The sequence below is a fragment of the Cannabis sativa genome, chromosome 4 (genome assembly GCF_029168945.1).
Source record: "Cannabis sativa cultivar Pink pepper isolate KNU-18-1 chromosome 4, ASM2916894v1, whole genome shotgun sequence".
Classification (NCBI taxonomy): Eukaryota; Viridiplantae; Streptophyta; class Magnoliopsida; order Rosales; family Cannabaceae; genus Cannabis; species Cannabis sativa.
Genome location: NC_083604.1, coordinates 75,619,327 through 75,643,637, shown reverse-complemented (window position 1 = coordinate 75,643,637; position 24,311 = coordinate 75,619,327). Strand labels below are relative to the sequence as shown.

The following is a 24,311-nucleotide window of genomic DNA, read 5'->3' as shown; positions in this document are numbered from 1 at the left end:
ACATGCCAAATAAAGTTTATTTAATCTACTATAATCATCATGACAAAACAGATTTCACCAATTAGAAAAAGGTAAGTCAAGTTTTTAAAAAACATACAACTTTCCATAAAAAGAATTCCTTATCTTGTAAGACAAATTTTCTAAACAAATAAAACCAGTCGAGAATAAAATCTTCCTTGAAAAAAAATAGCAATTAAAAGCACAAAATTAGCACAATAAAATCAAATTAATTCACAATAAATTAAATAATATTTTAACAACTAAATTACCAAAAAATGACCTAACATTATACCTCAATCTTTTTCTCTTAACCAGTCCATAGGTTCCACCACCACTGTGTTGACTATCCTTAAAGAGCTTCTCACTCAATTCAGTTGGGTATTTAACCTACCAGCAATTCATACTTTTGGCCATTTATGAGCCAACATCTCAGTGTTGGCCTCATTTCCAAGTGTCATTGGAACATCATCAAGTACATCCGAGACACCACAAATGAATGATACTTCAGTATATTGAACACCATCGTTAGACCAACTAGACAACACAGCATAAAAATTGTTAATTAGATAAAGCCAATATATTAAGAGTAAGCCCCAGTTGATTTAGCTTCAAGGTTTGATAGTAACCTCTCCAATACAGTATGCCAACTACAATTAAGATACATACACTGAAGCCATTAATTAACTCATCTTTTTATTAGAATCATACATAGTACACTATTAAAAAGTCACACAACATATCCAAGCAACACAATCTGATAAAAAAAATCTGTTACAAGGCATGATAAACACATTATAAAACCAAATTTCCACAGAAACCAAATTATAAGAATCTATATCTATACTTTATTTATGTCCACAAGTGACAATATGAAATCAATAGCAGTTTAGGGATTTTTATGAATCTGTTTATTTTATTATGCTTCAATTGAAAAACTTATTACAAAGTTAAACTAATCTTTATTTATGACAAGGGCAAAATCTCCACTTCTAAACTTGTCCATCTGGACCTTAAATGCAGGCATAGCAAACTCTCTTAAAGTCACCGAAACCTTGAAACCATCCTTGTTCCCTACACTGGCCGAAGAGTAAGGCAAAAAATAGCAAGGTTCGAGCCCCCCAAGAAGGTGCGTGGAGAGGGGTAATACAGTGACAGGACCACCCCAACCAAAATCAACATTAGAGTGTCCTAAGTGTCTCCAGTCCGTGAACCCACTCACCTCTTTCCCAACAGTAATGCCTTCACCATAATGTAAGCTCTGAAAGTCGATGAAGGACCGTACGTACTCCTCAGTGGCGTTTCTTTTGCTCATCTTGATCACCTCTGCCGTTTCCCAAATGGGCTTCTCCACTAAATCATTGGCTCTCATCTTGGCATACATTGGAACACAACCGTTGCCCCAATAGTCCCCTGGTAATGGGGGCATCATTATCTTTCTTATGTTGAGTGAGTATGCATACTTTACTATCTCATCTCCTGGGATCTTGGAAGCTTTCACTCTGTTTTTTCCAATAATGAAAAGCTCAAAATTAAGACTGAGCTCTACAATTATACAACATTGAAACTAATCTAAAAAAATTGTATTTTTATGTCAGCTGTAAACACAGATTATTATGATTATGTTCTGTTTGAACTTTTTAATATATAATTCCTACAAAATTTAGAATAAATCATCATAAATTCAAACGTTACATTTATTTTATAACCGTTGCATTGAAATAGGCCTATTATTATTTAGGCTAATTAGTAATTTTTCCCTCCGAATTTTGACATGTACTAAATCGTGTCCCTTGAACTTTTTTGACCGTTAAAAATTTTCCTCAACTATTGAGATTGTTAAGTTTAAGGATTTTTGTCTAATTTTAGTAAAAAAATTCTAAAATAGATGAAAGTTCAAGGGGCATGATTTAGTACATATCAAAGTTTGAGAGACATGATTTGGTAGATATCAAAGTCTGGGAGCATGGTTTAGTACATAAATAATCACTGAAACATTAAAATTGAATAAAATTAGACAAAAGTCCTTAAATTTAACAATCTCAATAGTTCGGGGGAATTTCTAACAATCAAAAAAGTTCAGGGGCACGATTTAGTACATGTCAAAGTTCGGGGGAAAAAATTACTAATTAGCCTATTATTTATAACAGTCTCATTATTAGCACAATTTGTAACATGTATCTACTACCTATAATTTGAGGCTAAATATTATTTTAGATACTATGTTTCGCAAAAGTTATTAATTTGAAACTTTGTTTTAGTAAATAATAAAATAGATCTTATATTTTTCAAAATGGAAAAAATAGGACCTGAAATTCAATGTTCAACAATTTTATTTTTTAATATAACAAACTTTAAGATATTTCTAACAAAAACAAATACAGAAAATGTAATTAGTTTTGTCATAATATCTTTATTTTGATAAAAAATCAATTCATAATCCTATTTGTATAATTTTAAAAAATACATGATTTATTTTGTCATTTAACAAAATAGAAATTCCAATTATTAAATTTTACAAAACACAATATCTAAAATGGTATTTAATGAACCCCTCTCAATTCAGAGCTGAATAAAAGAAACCTAGAAATCCAGAACCACTATATTATTCTATATTTTCTTTTTATCAATTATTTACAAACTAACACAAATATTATGTAGTACTATGTATATGATATGAGTACTATGGTCTAAATTTCTCCCACACCAATTATTTATTTTAAGTTAGATTAAAGTGATGAAACAGAGGAATATAAATAGTATAGATTGGGATCAATCGTTTAAGAAACTTACTTTGCTCGCCAAATGAAAGCTCCGAGAGCTTCAAACGTGGTGAAATTCAAACCAGAATGCTTTAATAATTGGCTCTTAAACCCATCCAGACACTCGTCTTTCACATCAAAGCATTCCCTCACAACCGGACCAATCGATTGTTCGTAGGCAGAGAACCCACTCTTCAAACTCAAGAACTCCCGAATCGGCGCCTCGACACGTGGCGGATTACGGGGACCCAACAAACTTTCCCGGTTCCATACCGGCATAATCGACGATCCCTCTCCCCGAGCGAACTTGGCCATTACATTGAAGAACTGAGTTGCGCCGAGTCCGTCAGCGAGCGAGTGGTGAAGTGCGGTACCGAGAGTGAACCCGCCGCAATCAAACATCGTGATCTGAAGCATACAAGGGTGAGCCAGAGCTTCGTCCGGACCTGGGGTGGGCACCAACTGTTCGACAAAATGGGTATCCGGGTTATCGAGGTAACCCAGAGAATCAAGTGTACAGCTCGCTTTGGCCCGTACAAAGGGGACGCCTTGACCTTTTGAACATACCAGCTCCAGCCGCCGATCCGGAAGAGATCGGAGGGTGCCGGTGAGAGGGTAGTAGGGAACTAGTGCGGAAGAGAGGGCTGAAGAGATGACGTGGAATGGGTTTGATGGGTGGTTGGTGGTGGTACTGTTAACGTAGGCCCGGAGGTAACGGAAGGTGAGTCGGAGATTGGGGTCGTTGTCGATGTGGGAAAGAGAGAGGACGATGTGGTCATCGGAGAATGGTGAATTTGGTGGGACTATTAAAGTAGTATCACAGATTTCAACTTGCATTTTGGATTAATTTGTTGTCTGGTATTGAGTAAACTACAAATGTTTTATATATATATATGATCATTAAGTAGTACTAATGAGTCGTTGAGTTTTTTTTTTTTTTTGAAGTTATGGTTAGGTGAGTGTGCATGAAATGTTCAGTGATAATAATGTTTAGACAAAATGACAGGTTTACTAAGAGTTGATCTCAATTTAGAATAGTCTTTCGTGTGGTTGTGGGCTCGCCACGTCTGTTTTCGATGACTACATTTCTGTCTCATATGGTTCGTTAAAACTTTCATATACTAGTCAAAACTAGAGCATATATACTAAAAAATTACATTTTATTTAAAAATATAATATACTTTTTTCCAAAACTTTATTTGTATTAATCTTACTTTTAAATATATTTCAATATATACAGTACCCTTACAAAATATTATAATTACAATCTCACTGTATTATTATTTAATATATATATTCTAACTTTTAACTATAATAATTTTTTATTAAAAAAAAAATAAATAACATCAATAATATTATATACCATCCATATATATTTCTTAAAATAATATCTTTTTCTATCTAATAGTATAACATTTCAATATTTTACGGCATCATATTTTCAGAAAATATTTTCTAAATTTTTCCCACTAGAAATGCTCTAACTACCTTGTCAAAATTTTATGAGGTGCTGGCTCTTTATCCCAACTCTTTTATTTATTTATTTGTTTTAATTAATAAACTATTTGATTGCTCAAGCCAAATACTGCATTAGTCGTTATATAAAGAGAAACTTCTTCCCATCTAATATATCTTGTTAAATCATGTGTTATTGAGATTTATGTTATAATTACAATATACAATACTAGGGAACTAAGCCGCGCTTTGCGCGGTGTTACCCAATTTTTGTAATATCTTTATATTTTGAAAATTTTATATTAATTAAGTGATATAATATAAAATATAATATTTTTTTTTTATAAAATAAAATATAACATTTTAATGTGTGTATTATAAATGAAATAACACTTGAAATTTTAAACGAATAATTTGTTATTGTCAAAATATGTAGAAAATTGTAATTTTATGACAAATATTAAAAATTGTAGAATTAACAAAGAAATTGCATGTATTTTTATAATAAAATAAATAAAACTAATAATTTTTAAGTTTAATAAACTCGTCTTGTGACTGATTATGCAATTTTTTTTATTATTATTTAAAAACCTATTTAGACTTTTTTTCCTTTTAGCTACAAAGAATGATGTTAAAACTATCTAAGTATCATTTATTATTCTGTAATATTATTTTTTTTTGTGTGTGTAACTTACTTGATATGTTTGACTTACTGAATAAATGAACCAAAAAAAAAAAACAAATATTTATAAAAAATATTCAGATAGTTTGTTATTATATAAATATTTAAAATTTTAGATTATAGAATTAGTTTTAACAATATGAAATTTGTATCTTAAAGTGTAATAATAAAAAGAGTGTTTGTAATAAATCAAGCTAATAGGACTATATAGAAAGAAAAAAATACACAATTTTGTGTATAAAATATGTAAAAGAAAAAAATATTATATAGTATACAGTAAATTGTTATTACTTTTTTGGTACCAAATATATGTGCTATTCTCAAAACTCTAAAATTTTAACTAAATGAATATAAGATGTCACTTAAATTTATTTCTGATTTAGAAAATATAACCGTCTTTTACTCATTTGTATAGTATTAGAAACTTATATGCATAGGAAATATATATTATATTAGTTACTAATAAATCTTTTAAAAAATAAAATTCATAAAAATTTATATATATAATTTTTTTCAATTTATATGAACTATATATATAAATTTAAATTATAAATATATTTTTTAATATATATGTATTGGAAATTTTAGAAGACTAAAAGATTCAATAAATTTCATGCATATATATTATTTATAAGAATAAGAATATCTTATATAACAATAAATAATAAGATTTATAAAAAAAATATGAAAAGACATGAGTTCTGTGCATATAATTTAATTGTAATAATATACAATTTATTATTATTATTATTATTTAATATGATTAGATTATAATAGATGTAGTCATAAGTTACACCAATAATAATAATAATAATAAATGTAAATGTGAGTTACTCGTTTAATTATATAGATTAATAATAAAAAAAGATAGAGCACATTAGGAAAATTTTATAATATGAAAATGGAATATAAAAAATTAATACATATATATAAACATTAATATATAACTAAACTCTAAAATTTTAACCCAATAAACAATTGTATTTGGGACTATATACGAACATTAAAAAAATAAAAACTATACAAAGAATATAAATAGTTTTTTTAATAGAAGAAAACAAATAGTTGTAATAATTAATAAAAAAAAATATTAATACAAACATAAATAATAAAATTATACAAATAATACATAGTTATTTTTTGTTACAAATTTTTATCTTGAGGTAATAATAAAAATTCTAAATAAATAAAAAAATTGAAAAAATAAAAATATGAAACATAACTCTAGGATGTCATTTTATATTGTTTAACATCAATATTATATAGATATATAGATAGATATTACATAAATTTTGTATTTAGTTAAAATTGCTATATAGATGGAGAAATTGAATTGAAAAAAACGTATAACTAATAGTATTATTAGGGATTAAAGATAAGGATGTTATATTTTTTATTATAATCATTAATTGAAAAAAATTATTAAAAAAACACTGCAATTTAAAAAAAAAAAAAAGAAAAAAAGAATATTAAAAGAAGAAGATGTCACCTCACATATTTTAACATCACAATTATAGATGTACAAAAATTTTATTTTTATTCACGATTTCGTTATTGGTATTGAATTCGATGATAAAAATATAATGAATAGAGTTGTTTTTCCATAAGCTTTGTAGTTGGAGCCGTGGTGGACTACGACGAAGACAAAATTTATACTGAAAAAAAGTGTTAGAATTAGACAACTTCTTCAATTAAAAAAATGATAAACATAGTTTGATTGATTCAAAGAAAGAAAAAAATAATACATACTAAAATATATAAACAACATTAAACAAAATAGTAATGAAAATTAAGAATTTACATTTTAAAAGATATTCTAATTTACAAACCCTTACATATTGCACATCCCAATACATGTATATATAGTGGTATTCAATCTAATAGAAGTTTTGAAGTGGAATAATTATATTGTAACCGAATATTAATTATATTTTTTATAAATTGAATGGAGTTAATAATAAAATAATAAATAAGAAAGGGGTTATAATAATAAAATAATTTAGAATTAGAGTTATAAAAATGAAAGGTCATTAACTTTTTCAACTAAATAAAACTACATTAATATTGAACATAAATGATTAAATAGAAAAAAATTAACAAAAGAAAATTAAAAAAAAAATAATGAAAGAGCAAATACAATATAAATAAATATAAATATATAAATTTATTCTTTTATGCATATTTTTATATTGGAAAATAATATATATTTATAATGCTTAAAATTATTTAAATAGGGAATGTTATTATTATTATTATTATTTTAAAATTTTAAAAAAATTAAATTAGAAAAAGTAAAAAATTTTAAAAAAATGCCAGAAAAATATATATTTGAATAATAAGAAAAATAAAATGATGAAAAACACAAAATAATATTAGATTATGAGTTATAAAAAATGAAAAGTCACTTATTTTTTCAATTAAATAATGCTACTTTTATTATTAAATAATAAATGATTTAAAGATTTTAATTGATGAAAAAAAAAAAATTTAAACAATGTGAAAATTGAGAAAACAAAAAAATGGAAAAAAATTCATATAAAATATTACCTCATTTTTTATGGTTTATTATTATTATTATTATAATTATTATAATTGTTATTATTTGAATTGAATAATTTATTATTTATTAATTTTTTAAACTTACATTTCGAATGAAATTATACATCCATATATTCATTGAATATTGATTGACTAATAATGAGTATGAAAATCTTACCAAATAAATATGGTAGATTGAAGAAAATATATGATAATAAAAAGATTGGTAATTTTCTTTTTTGAGTTTTAAAAAAATAATGTAAAATAAATGTGAAGAGAAGAGGAAAGGTTAAGAAATGTGAATAAAAGAGATAAAAATAATTAAATTAAAAGTAGATAAGTTACACTTAACACAATTTAAAAAGAAAAAAATAATTAAAAAAAGTAAAAAATAAGTATTAGAGATTATAAGAAGCTTAAGATGCCACATCATCTCCTTAAAACATTCCTTTATATAGATATATAGATAGATAGATATATAGATAGATATATAAATATAGCTATATAAATATCTATGCATATATTTTGAATTGTTAAAAGATTAATCAATTATATAGGTTTACAAAATTACTATACATATATCATATTTTTTGGGTGTAATAAAATATCTATATATATAGATGAGAATACTAATAGTTTAAAAGAATACTAATAGATTATAAAAAATTAAGAATGGGGAGGTTACATTATTTATTTCTTATTATTCAATAGAAAAAAATTACAAAACATAAGAAAATAGAGAAAATAGAGAAATGGAAGGAAAAGATGCCACATCAATGCTCTTATGCTTTCCTTTATTTATACATATATATAAACATTAATATATAACTAAACTCTAAAATTTTAACCCAATAAACAATTGTATTTGGGACTATATACGAACATTAAAAAAATAAAAACTATACAAAGAATATAAATAGTTTTTTTAATAGAAGAAAACAAATAGTTGTAATAATTAATAAAAAAAAATATTAATACAAACATAAATAATAAAATTATACAAATAATACATAGTTATTTTTTGTTACAAATTTTTATCTTGAGGTAATAATAAAAATTCTAAATAAATAAAAAAATTGAAAAAATAAAAATATGAAACATAACTCTAGGATGTCATTTTATATTGTTTAACATCAATATTATATAGATATATAGATAGATATTACATAAATTTTGTATTTAGTTAAAATTGCTATATAGATGGAGAAATTGAATTGAAAAAAACGTATAACTAATAGTATTATTAGGGATTAAAGATAAGGATGTTATATTTTTTATTATAATCATTAAGTTAAAAAAATTATTAAAAAACACCGCAATTTAAAAAAAAAAAAGAAAAAAAGAATATTAAAAGAAGAAGATGTCACCTCACATATTTTAACATCACAATTATAGATGTACAAAAATTTTATTTTTATTCACGATTTCGTTATTGGTATTGAATTCGATGATAAAAATATAATGAATAGAGTTGTTTTTCCATAAGCTTTGTAGTTGGAGCCGTGGTGGACTACGACGAAGACAAAATTTATACTGAAAAAAAGTGTTAGAATTAGACAACTTCTTCAATTAAAAAAATGATAAACATAGTTTGATTGATTCAAAGAAAGAAAAAAATAATACATACTAAAATATATAAACAACATTAAACAAAATAGTAATGAAAATTAAGAATTTACATTTTAAAAGATATTCTAATTTACAAACCCTTACATATTGCACATCCCAATACATGTATATATAGTGGTATTCAATCTAATAGAAGTTTTGAAGTGGAATAATTATATTGTAACCGAATATTAATTATATTTTTTATAAATTGAATGGAGTTAATAATAAAATAATAAATAAGAAAGGGGTTATAATAATAAAATAATTTAGAATTAGAGTTATAAAAATGAAAGGTCATTAACTTTTTCAACTAAATAAAACTACATTAATATTGAACATAAATGATTAAATAGAAAAAAATTAACAAAAGAAAATTAAAAAAAAAATAATGAAAGAGCAAATACAATATAAATAAATATAAATATATAAATTTATTCTTTTATGCATATTTTTATATTGGAAAATAATATATATTTATAATGCTTAAAATTATTTAAATAGGGAATGTTATTATTATTATTATTATTTTAAAATTTTAAAAAAATTAAATTAGAAAAAGTAAAAAATTTTAAAAAAATGCCAGAAAAATATATATTTGAATAATAAGAAAAATAAAATGATGAAAAACACAAAATAATATTAGATTATGAGTTATAAAAAATGAAAAGTCACTTATTTTTTCAATTAAATAATGCTACTTTTATTATTAAATAATAAATGATTTAAAGATTTTAATTGATGAAAAAAAAAAAATTTAAACAATGTGAAAATTGAGAAAACAAAAAAATGGAAAAAAATTCATATAAAATATTACCTCATTTTTTATGGTTTATTATTATTATTATTATAATTATTATAATTGTTATTATTTGAATTGAATAATTTATTATTTATTAATTTTTTAAACTTACATTTCGAATGAAATTATACATCCATATATTCATTGAATATTGATTGACTAATAATGAGTATGAAAATCTTACCAAATAAATATGGTAGATTGAAGAAAATATATGATAATAAAAAGATTGGTAATTTTCTTTTTTGAGTTTTAAAAAAATAATGTAAAATAAATGTGAAGAGAAGAGGAAAGGTTAAGAAATGTGAATAAAAGAGATAAAAATAATTAAATTAAAAGTAGATAAGTTACACTTAACACAATTTAAAAAGAAAAAAATAATTAAAAAAAGTAAAAAATAAGTATTAGAGATTATAAGAAGCTTAAGATGCCACATCATCTCCTTAAAACATTCCTTTATATAGATATATAGATATAGATAGATAGATATATAGATAGATATATAAATATAGCTATATAAATATCTATGCATATATTTTGAATTGTTAAAAGATTAATCAATTATATAGGTTTACAAAATTACTATACATATATCATATTTTTTGGGTGTAATAAAATATCTATATATATATAGATGAGAATACTAATAGTTTAAAAGAATACTAATAGATTATAAAAAATTAAGAATGGGGAGGTTACATTATTTATTTCTTATTATTCAATAGAAAAAAATTACAAAACATAAGAAAATAGAGAAAATAGAGAAATGGAAGGAAAAGATGCCACATCAATGCTCTTATGCTTTCCTTTATTTATATATATAGATTATATAAAAAAAACTTGAGGTATACTTTCTCTAGATACTGAAAATAAAAAAAAAAAAATTAGGGTAGAAACAAAAGTAATATCCCTACTAAATAATCTCCCAATAATTTAATTTCAAGTTTTAAATATTTTTAATTAAATAAAAATAACATTAAAAACTACTACCAATTTAACAATTTAATAATATTTATAATTTAACATGCAACATGCAACACCTTAACTTAACAATTTAATTTTAAACCTATTTAATTGAGCTTTGCTTCATCTGTTAACTTTTCCTGAAGCTCTTCCTTATAAAACTACTAAAATTGTACTAGTTGAGAAAAAAAGGGTTGAAAAAAATTAGACCAATAACAAAAGTATTTTTGAATATTAAAAAGGGATAATTACATAACACAATATTTTTTTGTTAAAAATTATATTTTTACGTTTAAAGATTTTTTTTATATATATTTTTACGGTTTTTCATAGAAACAACACGAAAATAACAAGATTACAACATAAAAGTAACATGAAAATAACATGTAAAATAACATCAAAACAACAACAAAAAATAATATACAAATAACAAAAAATTAACAAGAGTACAACATAAAAAGATTATATTTTTAGTAAATAAAATCAAAAAATCGTAAAAATATTTAAAAATTCCGTAAAACCGTATTTTTGTAATTTTTATTGTTGTTTTTGTGTATGAAATAAAGTCCAAAAACAACTTTTAGAGCCCAACAATCATTTGGTTTACATGTTCATTAAAGAGGCAACATTAGCTAAACTGAAAAGAAAATTATATAAACTTTTTGGTAAAAAATTTTATACTTTTATATTCAAAGTGTTTTTCTATATTTTTACAGACGCAAAAATATTATGAAAGTAATAAGAAAACAAAATAATATAAATAAATAATAAATAAATAATAAAAAATCAACAATAAAATAAGAAGAGTACAACATAAAATTACATCAAAAAATTATATTTTATGTAAGAATATTTAAAATTTTATACAACCTATTGTAATTTTTTTGTTATTTTTGTATTTTTTTTTTTTAAAAAATTATGCCAAATAATATTGCATTTAATTGAAACATACCTCTTTTTATATGTATTGTACCCAAAATATCATGACATAAGAGAGTCACATGGAGAGTATCTTGAAATAATAGGTGTAAAATTAGTACAATGTTTAAAAAAAAGGTAAATATGATAGACTTTGAAAAAGAAGATAAAAATAAAAGAGGACAATATAAAAATGGTATAGAGTGTAATTTCTTTCCATCTCATGGCATCATATCGTTATTTAAAGGGAAATTTACAAAAATACTGAAATTTAGGTTAATTTTTACAAAAATACTGTCACACGAATTTTTTTTCAAAAATACTGTGTTTTTATAAAACACCAGTAAAACACAAGACAAAACAACTCAAAACAACAGTAGAACACTAGTAAAACACCAGTAGAATACCAGTGAAAACTTGACACAGTATACTGCAGTATGAAACTTATAAAAAAATACAGTAAAAAAGTAAAAAATACCGCCTGACAGTATTTTTGTAAGAAAATAGGAAAAGTTTAGTATACCATGTAAATTTCTCTTATTTAAATTAGCCCAGGCCTACTTTAGAAAGAACAAAAGAACAGGCTTCCCAAGCCCAAGCCCAAGCCCAAGCCCAAGCCCGAACCAGATAAATCTTCCTCATCCTTCTTCATCCTAGGACGAATTTCTGTGAAAAAACGGAAACACCATAAACCCTAGACGTACCTGAAACCCAAGGCACAGTAATTCGATGTCGGACGATGAAGCTTATGGCTCCGATGCTCCGGAGGAACTTACAGCGGAACAGGTACCTTCAATCTTCACTTATTTCTTTATCCGATTTTTGTAATTCAGTTGAGAGTGTAAGGTTTTTCATCGTCTTTGTTGTTCTGGGTATAGGGGATACTTCAAGACCAGGAGCTAATAAAGGTTCAAAAGGAGAATAAAGCCAGGTACGATACTATTTAATTCTTAAATAAAGTTGACTAGTTTTTATCTGCTTAGTTCAATGGAGAATCGAAGCCTAAAGTTTTGGCTTTTTGCTAGTAAGGAATAAGGATTATGATTATTTTTGTAGCTTTTGATTCTTTATAATAGAATTTAAATTGACAAGTTTAGGGGTTTTGGGTTTCTCTGGATTAAGCTATAATAGCGATTTAACAAGTGGTCATTTATATAACTAAAGTGAAGAGTTAGAACTTAGAAGTTAGAACTTAGAAGTTTCTTCGTACTTGTAAATTAATAAGCTCAGAAGGAAATTTTAATGAATTAGTGGAGATTTTGACAAGTGATGATTTATATAACTAAAGTTAAGAGTTAGAACTTAGAAGTTTCTTCATACTTGTAAATTAATAAGCTCAGAAGGAAATTTTAATGAATTAGTAGAGATTTTGACAAATGATGATTTATATAACTAAAGTTAAGAGTTAGAACTTAGAAGTTTCTTCATACTTGTAAATTAATAAGCTCAGAAGGAAATTTTAATGAATTAGTAGAGATTTTGACAAGTGATGATTTATATAACTAAAGTTAAGAGTTAGAACTTAGAAGTTTCTTCATACTTGTAAAATAATAAGCCCAGAAGGGATTTTTAATGAATTAGTAAAGATTGATAAAGCTTGTTAATCATTTATAATTTTAATGGGATTTACTTGGTAATATAGAGTTGCTCGTGAAAGAAAGGAGCGTCGTAGATTATGGGCTCAGAGAAAAACACCAAAAAAACCATCTCAAAAGGTTGAAAGCGTTCAAGATGTTCCCCAGACCGAAGACCCAAGCGAACCTAATGGTAGAGAAGGAATGCTACCAAGTGAGATTGTTCAAGTTCTTGCTGCCCGTGAGAAGTATGATGCTCTATTCTATAATAATATACCTATCATACTTTTATGATTATAGAAGATGGTCTAACCAAATGGGTCATCTTAATTGTTGCAGACATGTGTTTTTATCAGACTCTGAGGATGAGAAGACTGAATCAAAGGAAAGTTCTAAAAGGAAGAAAAAATCCAGAAGAACATCAGGCTCAGGGTGAGTACTCTGTTTCTTTGGAATTTTGGCTCAAAACCCAGAAATAATCTCTGTTAGTATTAGCTAAAAGCTATTCATTTTAGTTAAAGTTGGTGTTTAATCATCTTCTTGTACTGAGAACACGTATAAAACGAGAGTCACAGAGTTATGCTTTTTTACTTTCAATCATAGTAATAATTCTTTTTTGAAATATGATGTGTGCAGGGTGGAGACTGTTATGTTGAATGAAATACCATCGGCTCAATGCTTAAAGAACTCATTGGAGTTCTTGAAGAAAAGAAAAATGCAAGTGCCAAGATCATTTGCAGTGTTGAATAACTCCAACCAAGCATTGCGCTTACTTTCTTCATCTGGCTTGTTAAAATAAAATTTGGGCAATCTTCAATTTTGTCTGTTTTTCTTTTAATCTTTTGCTTTTTGTATGTTATAGTTTATATATTTTGTTAGGTCATATAAGTTACGTTTTTCTCTTCTTTTTCTTTTCTAAGATACTTTTTGCTCCACCAAGAGCACATTTTTGTGACTGATGACCATTTCGAAAGGCTTTAAATCGATGAATGACCAATTTTATTATCTGGCTCTACTCTTCTTCCTCACTATCTTTGGATCTTATTAGCTTAGCTTTACACTTTCTAAAGTAAACCAAGTATATATATAGAGCATTGATTTTCATCTCATTGGAGTTTGAAAGGTTGGCCCCTAAGTTCATGTTGAGTTGCACAAAAGGTAAATTTTCAATAAAAACATAAGAAAACAAAAAAGAGCCCACTTTCTTAGTTCTAATTCTTATTACATTTTAATACCTACTTTCTCTGCCACTGAATCCACAGCCATATATTTTATTGGTGCATTAAAGTGAAAAACCATTCAAGCACTTTCGATGTCTTTTTTCTTCCAAGTTTGCTATTACATAAATATATTGCTAGAATAACATCTCAAGACACAGAAGCATTAATCATTACATAAATATATTGCTAGAATAACTTACTTATACATGATATGCTCAAAATAACATGTTGGGATTCAGTTCAATACAACTACATATATACAATATAGTGATGTACATATATTTCTCAATAAATTGTAAATGTGTTGTTGACTAGTTTAGCTTAGCCCTTCAACCAGAACTTAAGAAGCAATTTACTAACTCTTTTTCAAGGAGAAGAAAAATTGTCATTCTGGTCAAGCCACTTCTGCTCATTGATAGAGTTAGCATCAGCTTGGCCTTGAAAAACACTTGTGACTCTTTTCAAGCACTTGTGAAGACGAATACGTCTCAAAACAACATCTCTATTTAGAGACTTGGATGGTTTGAGGTGTAGCTCACTTGTGATGGTCTCACTTGGTCCTTTGGATTTGGATTTGGAGTCTCTATTATCAACCAATGTCTTCTGATGATCAGTCTCAGAGAAAACAAAAGCCATGTTTTTTTTTTTGCTTGGTAGTATAGAATTTGAGAAGAGGAAATGAATGAAAAAGTTAAAAGGGGTGAGTTGAGAGTGTAACAAGAGAAAATGGGGTCTTATTTATAGGAAGAAAAAGGAAGAAAGAGTGTTCATTTATTTATTCATTTAATAACCCATAAATATATAAAGGAATTATTAGTGTGAGTGGTTTTTGGGCTTTTCTGGGTTCTCAAAGCCAGTGGTTTTAGAGTCATGTGTGTGTGTGAGGTTGACACGTGGGAAGGAAGCAAAGCTGGTGTGGCAACTATAGTATAATATGCATTCTAAATTAATAGCGATATTGACACGTAAAAATGTATTAAACACCACTAATACTTTTTAACATTTCTAATACCACTAATTCTCTAACTATTACTAGCTAGGTGGACAATAATGAGTTATGCAATGTAACACACTTCCTAATATAAATTAAAATATAATATTATTTAACTATGTAATTATATATATTGATCAAAGAAGCAGAAATGTTTTTTTAAATAGGTAAATTAAATATAATTTATTATATAAATATAACGTTTATAGTCCTAGAGTAAAATCATTAGTTATTTATAATAAAAAAAATTTAACAACAATTTCAACTAATAGTGCATTTAGAAAGCTACCGTATAATTAAATTTAAGTGTAATTAAAGATAATTATATTGTAATTGTATAATTAAAAATAATTGAAGGGTTTTAATTATTTTCTCCAATTCTCCTACTCCATAAAAATTAAGTGTATTATATTATGTAATTACTAAAAATTTTATATTTTAATATATAATTACCATTTTATATTCCTATTAATTATACTACCTAAATTATATTGTAATTGTATAATTGAAAATAATTGAAGGGTTTTAATTATTTTCTCCAATTCTCGTACTCCATAAAAATTAAGTGTATTATATTATGTAATTACTAAAAATTTTACATTTTAATATATAATTACCATTTTATATTCCTATTAATTATACTACCTAAATTATAAAATTACTTTCAAATACATCCTAGAACTCTAATAAACTATAAATTATCAGGCATATAAGTTAATTATTACTTTTAATGAGTTGTGGTGTCAATAGAAAAACAATAAATAAAAGACAAATATTTAAATAGAGATAATATAAAATGTTCATTAATTATTTCTACTTTTTATGTTTGCCATTTATGTGAAAGAGGAATGGGTGATATGTGGAGATTTCTGGTTATGTTTTTTATAGTGCTCCATATGGGCTGATTGTATTATGAAAATATATATAATATGTTAGTTTTATATTTGAAGAAAGTCTAATCAATGAGTGTCATTTTTTGGTGCATGAATGTGCTATTTTTAATTTTAATTTTGAATATGATGTATGATTCAATAATCATCGATAAACTTAAGTGGTATCTGATATCTATAACATTATTTTTTTTTTCACATTATTATTCATAATGATTATTTATAAATAATCTAAAACTAATTTCTATTCACTCAACTCTACTACAATTATAAATATCACTATATAGGCATTTTTGCTCCTAAACTTTAACATGTACTAAATCATGCCCTCTAAACTTTTTTAGCCGTTCAAAATCCCCCTGAACTAATAAGATTGTTAAATTTAAGGACTTTTGTTTAATTTCATTTAATATTACTACTTCAGTGATTATTTATATACTAAATCATGTTCCCCAGATTTTAATATTTACCAAATCATGCCTCTCGAACTTCGACATGTTAGATCATGTCCCCTGAACTTTCATCCATGTTAGATTTTTTTTATTAAAATTAGATAAAAGTCCTTAAATCCAACATCTCAATAGTTCATGAGGCATTTGTAATGACCTTAAAAGTTCAAAGAGCATGATTTCGTACATGTGAAAATTTGGAAGTAAAAATTCTAATTAACCCATTTTTAATAAAAAACAAATTAATAAATGCAAGAAGGTGTATATAAGTCAAAATTCCAAAAATCTCCTTCCCAATGTAAGAGTAAAAGAACATAGTTTGTTATTGAAAAACATAGTATTTCTATGGGGCATCACCAATACCACTTAATGTGACATGAATTTAATAATTTTAATAATTAAAAGATTTATATCATTTTCGATCATTAATTTAAAATAGTTACAAATATTATCTTATATTTTATAATTGAACAATGTTATTGGGTATCAGTAGTGTGTAGCACCTTCGAATGTATCGCTTTATGATTGACTAACGATACTCTCTGATACTATATGAGACTTGATACTTAGTCAAACCAATAACGATATTAACATGTAGGAAGGTGTTAGACACTACTAGTACTTTTTAGCCTTTTTCTTTATAATTTGTTTAGAAAAAAAAAATGATAAATACCCCACTTCAAATTTGGTTAATAATAAGCTCAAAACTTATATAAATTTTCATAATTATGATCTATTTAGTAGCTAAGCTAAGCTCATGAGAGGAGAAAAGAAAACTTTTTTTTAAGGATATTTATTGTTCTTACATTATTAAACAACCAAAGGGAAAGGTGGTTTGAGCATACCAGCCCTTAGTATTTTTTTCATTTTCGATTCTTATGGCTCTTGTTTGAAAGAATTGTGTGGAGAGAAAAGTATTAAAATAAAGATTTTATCATATTGTAAATTAACATATATTAAATGTACTAGAAAATTAATAACAAAGAGAATTTTTTTTGTATGAATAACATCAATGAGAATTATTATTAAGTACCTTAAAGTATTTAATATAGCCAATATGCCAAGTACAATATTAAAATGTAAATAATAATGTGTTATCTCTTATGACATTTTACATGTAAAATTAACCCTAATAAAAGTATTTATAGAGAGAACAAAGAGAGTGTATGCTGATTCATACTGATGCCGAGAAAGATTAGGTCTGAGCTTAGGACCCATTTAACCCAGGAGTGCCAAAAAAATATCTTTTATAAAAATGCAGATGTTATTTTGTTAGTTTAAAAAATAATTTATGGGATTCATTCAATAAATATGAAAATAGAGTTTTGTGAGGTAAAACATTGGATGACAAGAAGTAGTGTTGATTGAGTGTGGATTAATGCCACCATTCCATTCCATGGCATTACCGGGTGCTGTGCTTTGCTTTGCTTTGGCGGCTGTCTGCCAAAGAGGTATCCTCTTCCTAAGTATGGACCCATATGGATTTATGTATTATCTAATCTAATATGTACGGACGCAAAGCTAGGAATATATATTCACCCACCATACTTAAGGATGCATTTATATTACCATTTTGTTTTATAGATAAACTAGTGCTATTATAATTAAGAAATTTTTTTTTTATGATTAATTTACGGAATAAATACTTATATTTTATGCCGAGTAGCATATAAATATCTAAGTCGTATTTTTAACGGTAAAAATACTTTTTGTTATATTTTTAGCAGTAAAAATAATTATTATAAATATTATTATTATTTTAATTGATAAATAAATATTTATTATCATTATTATTATTGTTATTATTATTATTAAATTATTAAACATTTTAATGTGTTGTGTTTTCAAATTAATTTATTAGTATTTACGTGTTGTTTTCGAACTTATTTTATTGTGTCATACTTAAGTTTATATTTTTTTATGTTGTGCTGTGTTCAAATTTATATATTTTCATGTTGTCACGTCGCCTTTAAACACATATTTTTTTTTATGTGAGATCGTGCTCGTATCTTTGAGGCTCGTGCCATATTAAAAAACTTGGCCTATATTTACAACATAGTGATTTCCTTTAACAAAGTGGATTAGAGCATCTCCAATGGTAATATTTTGGAGAATGCTTGATGAGGTGGAAAGCTTATGTGACAAAATATAGAGGTGCTATACCATTAGAGATAAAAGAATGTTATTCTTGAAATTTGTATTGATGCCACACAATGGCATTGATGCTGTCTTTTTTATACAATAAAAAATTAAAAGTGCAATATATATATAATAGTTTAATAAAGAAAAAAAATTATATATATATATTTTTTTGAGAATTTATATATATAATAATATGTGATATCATAATTATAGCATTTTTAGAAAGTATTATACTATTGGAGTGTTTTTAAAAGTAAAGGTGTCAAAAATGACGTGGAAGAAAAATAAAATAAAATATTATATTTTGAATGATGTGGAGTATGTAGAGCATTTTTAAAGAATACTTGGAGATGCAATAACTTTTATTAGGGGTATATTGATATGATAAATGATAATCATTCAAATTCCTCCACCAAAATAATGAAAAATGTGCACCAAAAATAGTGATTAGAAATGCTTAAAAAAAAAAAAGTGATTTTAACTTGTAAGTGTAAATTGCGGTCATTTTGGAAATTTGTAAGGGAGTAGTGATGAATTGGATAACTTACTGATGCGAGCAACGGAACTCGATTCGACGCCGGTGCGAGTTCGGATCAGACTGAAAAGGGAAGGTAAAGTCTTTTACTTTATTTATTTTGGGTTCCCATCCCATATGCCTTTTCATCAAATTGAGAATAGTGTTTCTATCTGACACACCCTGATTCATACCCAATCACCGCACCCGAGAATTCTTCATTCTCCACTCAAATGGCCGGCTAATTTTTGGTGCTCCTTTCTGTTTAGGCTCTCTTATGAATTTGTCAATGGCCGACAACTTAGGTTTCTCTTATAAAAGGCATTTCATTTCTGGGTTTTCTTTAAAAATCAATGCTTTGTATTTTATTAAATTGGCAATTTAACACTGACTCAAACAAAAGATTACTTGTTTACCTTGTTGCTTTATCACTTATTTCAGCACATTTGACATTGTTACCTTCTGCTGGCTTTAAGAACACACATCATGAATGACCAACAAGCTCTCCATCTTTTAAATGAATTGGAACTTATTCTGGAATCCGATCCTTTGATGTAAGCACAAGATTCATCTACACAGAATTATATATAATGTTGTATGATAAAATTGGAGTGTTTGAGGCAATTTTTAGGGAATGTTTTCTTGGGTTTCATTGGAATTCAAAGCACTCTTTACTTCTCAATATGTTTTTATGTAAATATTGTTTTGCTTTTTTGAAACTCAGAGATGAAGTGGGGTTTATTCATCCATCCCAATTTGATATGCTGAATGAAGAAGCATGTCATCTTCTCCCATCCTCAGATGACACGTTGAGCTCTAAGGTGTCAGACATTGATGATGCTTCTAAGCATATTGGTGCTGCTAGTTTTTGGAATAAAGATCACAAGCTGGGAATCTCAACGGAGGTTCTTTTTCCACTATACCAGACAACCAAACATGCATTCATGGCTGCAATCAAACAATACAAGGCACTTGTTGACAACTCTTGTATTGAGGATTCTTCAAGTTACTCTGCATCTTCTCATGACAATGTGGAAAATGAAGTTATGAAACTTAGCAGGGCTCTTTTGCTGTTAAGCTGCGATTTTGGCACCGCATGGCATTCCAGGTTTTACTTGTTTTCATTTTGGGCTGTTAATTGCCTTTGATTCATGAATTCAGTTCTGGTTTGTATGGTGCCACTACAATCTTTAAATGCTTGTATATTTTTCTTGTTTTAATTTGTTATTGTTATTATTAACATAATTGGAGTACCAAGAACTATTGGGCCTAGTTTACATTTGTTATTTGTTGATTGATTGTAATCCCACTTAAAAAGCACTTTAATAGTATCAGATTATGGTATACTTGCTGCTATTATGATTTATGACAATTGACAACTCATTTCATTCAGGAAACTAGCTGTGTCGAAGAAACATCGTCTCTCTATGCTGATGTATGAACTTCAGTTGTCAGCACTTGTTCTATCATATGCACCTAAGTGTGAACATGCTTGGAGTCACAGGTATGCCATTATTGTCAGTATCAGTACCATAGAATTGATGTTGGCTAGAGAAACTAATAATTGTAGGATTTTTTTTCCTTCTTTCGTTTCAGACTTCTAGTATTTGGTGTTATTGGGTCTACTTGTTTTGCTTGAATTATTTTATACCGGGAGCTAGTTTAGGCCTTTTTTGTTCCTGTTCTTTTTTCTCTTCTAATTGGATCCCTATGTACAGATTCTGATTCTCAGAGGTCAATTTTGTTATGTAGCCATTTCTCTTGCAATGGCTTTGAATAGAAATCTTACTACATATCAATCATAATAGGCGGTGGGTGATCAAATCAATTGCTGGAAGATGTTCAACTCTACAAAATATTTTGGAAAAAGAATCTGAGCTGGTTGAGAAAATAGCTGAGGTTTAATTCAATTCATAAACTGCTTACTTTTAGAATTTGAAGGTTCACTTAAACATTTATAAGGAAGTGTAGAATAGCATATGGGATCATTTTGTTTGTCTCATTGTCTAAACTTCGTACTCTTCTATTTTACATCGCCTATTTTGCACTCTGTAACAGGCACATTTAAATTGAATTAACCGCTGTGTTGCATAAGTTTAATATATTATATGGAATCATTTTGTTTATCACTTTGTCTAAACTTCGTACCCTTCTATTTTACATTACCTATTTTCCGCTGAGTTAACAGCCACATTTAAATTGAACTAACCACTATGTTGCATAAAATGTGCAATGCTATAGTCTGCCTGTGTTAATTGACGCCTTCAATTTCTCGATTGCACTTAAAATTTCTAATTTACATAGCTGATTACGAGTGGTGTTTCAAATTACTTGCTTTAATTTTTCCTTCCCCTCACAGAAAAAATTGGAATTACCATGATTTTATTCATTGCATTGCTTATACCTGTAGTTGGTCATTTCATATTACTAGCTGTTCTTCTTTACAGAGATCAAAAATGAATTACCGTGCATGGAATCATCGAAACTGGTTGGTTTCTTATATGTCAGGAGAACAGGTTAGATACGTTATTTTGTCTTTTTCGTTGTTTTATTTATCATTCATTCCTTCCCTCCAAGTCCTATGTGCTTAGATATTAGTCTTTGTTTCACATTGCTTAAACCTATCTGCTTAGAAAGTCCGGGTTTGCTGAACTTCCCGAATTGTGAAAGTGCAGGCAAAGGCAGTTGCAGTAATTTTAACAGTCCATACATTAGTAATGATATGCGCACTCAAAATATATACTATAATATTACACCTAGTAACGTGATAATATATTTTAAAGTAGTGGATCCCATCTGAAATAATTTTTACTGGTTATTATAACCATAATGTACCTCATCCCTGTGATGATTATGAGGGTAACAGCATGAATGTGTCCTTGCAGGTACTTCATGAGCTAAAGAAAACTCGAAGCTGGGCAGGCTTGCATGTTGCTGATAATAGTTGCTTTCATTATCGCAGAGTGAGTAAATATATCATTTGTTTTCCTCAATGTTGCAGGGTTGATGCTTGGGAAATTATGATGTGTTATAACTCAGTTCCTCATTATTCATGTTTTCAATGTGCAGCGGTTAATGCTTAGAATTTTAGAGGACTCCAAAATTGGGCCTGTCCAGAACTATGTTGATATAAATCAATTGTGGGAGGTAGAACTCTTCTTATATGTACATGTACATTTGACTTCGTCTTTTCAATTTCCTTCAACCTTTTTATATGAAAATGGTGTTGTCCACTTTTTTAAAACTACTGGCTTAAATTTGTTTACCCCCTTTCTAATTTTGGGTACATGACAGGAGGAGCTTGAATGGAATGAAATGTTGATAAAGCTGTATGTTGGAAGAGAGGTATATAATGTTCTAAAACTGCATTATTTTCATATTTTTGGAGCATAGTTTCTTTATTTTGCATCTATATACCATACATGGAAAGTAACAGTCTACTCTTAAATTTGGATACTAATTGTAAAACTTCATAATGTCTTGCTGATGCACTTTTTATTTGTTATTACAAACAGAAACTAGGAATTTATTGCAAAAGCACACTCAAGTCATTTATTTTTCATCTGTATTTACTCTAAACAGGCTCTATGGCTTCATCGCCGCTTCCTTGCTCCAATTCTGTTAAAAGGTTTTTTAATTGATCACACCGACACCACCGGGACCAGCATTTACAAGGACTTTGATAAGTTTGTGGATAATGAGTTTAAACTTCATAGCTTCTGCTCAACTGTTCCAGAAAGCAGCTTTGAGGACCACCATGCACAAGCGTTGCATTGTGCTACATACATGTTATGGTTGATTAAGGTAACCAATAAAGGTTTTTATTTATTAAATTTTCTTCATAACCTTTGTATGGGTTTCTTTAAATTGAAATTGTTGATTGTCGTTTTAATTTTCCTCAGTTTATTGGCATTGAATTCCAAGAGAAGCTGAGAGTAGAGAATTTGAAGTCTCTTTTGAAGAAGATATGCCCAGAGAAGCCCTTCCTTTGGGATCATTTAACGAATAATAAAAGTTGACACTCTTTCAGCAAATATAAAGTTGACACTCAATTGTTTGTTATGTAATCACTTTTTTTTTATTGGTGAATCAACTTATCAACATTTGATAAGTTAAATGTATTATCATGTAATAATCATGGTTGATGTGGATAATGATTTTTATTTTCTTTTTTTTTTGCTAAGAAATAATAGGAATACCATTAAAATAATCTGAATTTGACATTTTGGATTCCATTTACGACCAAACTTGTGTTGTGCGTTGTTTGTAGCATATCGCTTATGCTTACCAAGCTTGTGTTGTGCATTTGATATGGTGTTTTCAATTTTTTATTTTTATGTTTTATCATTTATTCTATTTTATTTAGAAACATGACTTAAATATTCTGGTATATATTAATTTACTACATTATTTCTAATTTCCTATATATAAAATTGAACAAATGGAAGTTAACTTTGTCATAAATTATCATTTTATTACAATAAATCGTAATAATAATATATAAATAAACTACTATTTTTATTAAAAACACCATAAAATGAAGATTGTATATTTCAATAAATATTTTATCAATTCAGTGAAATTGAATGTAGATTTATTTATCGGTTTGATCAAGACTTGTATAAAATTAATTAAATCAACAATTCTTAAAAAACTTCTGTGATAGTTTATTTACTCTATAGTTATTTAACGGGTCAATTTTTAAATTATAGACAAATAGTGATTAAAATTTAAGAAGAGATATTACTAGTTGCTGACAAAAAAATTCTTAAATTTAGTGTTCTTGTTTTTCTAAAAAATGCTAAA

General features: G+C 26.8%; 3 protein-coding genes across 5 annotated transcripts; 2 read left to right on the top strand and 1 right to left on the bottom strand.

Moving 5' to 3' along the window:
* Positions 1-822: 822 nt before the first annotated feature.
* Positions 823-3,687, bottom strand: LOC115714840 (spermidine coumaroyl-CoA acyltransferase). The gene is made up of 2 exons (XM_030643600.2): positions 2,791-3,687; positions 823-1,499 (listed from the first exon to the last, which is right to left on the bottom strand). Exons 1-2 carry the CDS (start codon positions 3,594-3,596, stop codon positions 953-955), a joined length of 1,353 nt encoding a protein of 450 aa, XP_030499460.2. The 5' UTR covers positions 3,597-3,687; the 3' UTR covers positions 823-952.
* Positions 3,688-12,352: 8,665 nt separating this feature from the next.
* Positions 12,353-14,314, top strand: LOC115712035 (uncharacterized). The gene is made up of 5 exons (XM_030640242.2): positions 12,353-12,511; positions 12,604-12,656; positions 13,368-13,547; positions 13,639-13,731; positions 13,936-14,314. The coding sequence occupies exons 1-5, from the start codon at positions 12,455-12,457 to the stop codon at positions 14,096-14,098; spliced, it is 546 nt and encodes a 181-aa protein (XP_030496102.1). The 5' UTR covers positions 12,353-12,454; the 3' UTR covers positions 14,099-14,314.
* A 5,029-nt stretch (positions 14,315-19,343) lies between these two features.
* On the top strand, positions 19,344-23,752 carry LOC115715062 (uncharacterized). 3 transcript variants are annotated; one of them, XM_030643854.2, is made up of 11 exons: positions 19,344-19,602; positions 19,947-20,059; positions 20,230-20,613; positions 20,899-21,009; positions 21,314-21,404; positions 21,953-22,021; positions 22,391-22,468; positions 22,575-22,652; positions 22,800-22,850; positions 23,088-23,309; positions 23,408-23,752. In XM_030643854.2, the coding sequence occupies exons 2-11, from the start codon at positions 19,992-19,994 to the stop codon at positions 23,522-23,524; spliced, it is 1,269 nt and encodes a 422-aa protein (XP_030499714.2). In that variant the 5' UTR covers positions 19,344-19,602; positions 19,947-19,991; the 3' UTR covers positions 23,525-23,752. The 3 variants fall into 3 exon arrangements, with proteins under 3 accessions (XP_030499714.2, XP_030499716.2, XP_030499715.2); XM_030643855.2 differs by lacking the exon at positions 19,344-19,602 and adding an exon at positions 19,609-19,810; XM_030643856.2 differs by lacking the exon at positions 19,947-20,059 and having other exon boundaries at positions 19,372-19,602.
* The last annotated feature ends 559 nt before the right edge of the window (positions 23,753-24,311 follow it).

What these genes read in the sequence shown, in the direction of transcription:
- LOC115714840 (XM_030643600.2), bottom strand. Translation starts at nt 3,596, where the DNA reads ATGCAAGTTGAAATCTGTGATACTACTTTAATAGTCCCACCAAATTCA. An exon ending in GCTTTCATTTGGCGAGCAAA is followed by an intron (nt 1,500 to 2,790) that starts GTAAGTTTCTTA and finishes TGGAAAAAACAG; the next exon opens with AGTGAAAGCTTCCAAGATCC.
- LOC115712035 (XM_030640242.2), top strand. Translation starts at nt 12,455, where the DNA reads ATGTCGGACGATGAAGCTTATGGCTCCGATGCTCCGGAGGAACTTACA. An exon ending in AGGAACTTACAGCGGAACAG is followed by an intron (nt 12,512 to 12,603) that starts GTACCTTCAATC and finishes TTCTGGGTATAG; the next exon opens with GGGATACTTCAAGACCAGGA. An exon ending in CAAAAGGAGAATAAAGCCAG is followed by an intron (nt 12,657 to 13,367) that starts GTACGATACTAT and finishes TTGGTAATATAG; the next exon opens with AGTTGCTCGTGAAAGAAAGG.
- LOC115715062 (XM_030643854.2), top strand. Translation starts at nt 19,992, where the DNA reads ATGAATGACCAACAAGCTCTCCATCTTTTAAATGAATTGGAACTTATT. An exon ending in CTTATATGTCAGGAGAACAG is followed by an intron (nt 22,022 to 22,390) that starts GTTAGATACGTT and finishes GTGTCCTTGCAG; the next exon opens with GTACTTCATGAGCTAAAGAA. An exon ending in ATATAAATCAATTGTGGGAG is followed by an intron (nt 22,653 to 22,799) that starts GTAGAACTCTTC and finishes GGTACATGACAG; the next exon opens with GAGGAGCTTGAATGGAATGA.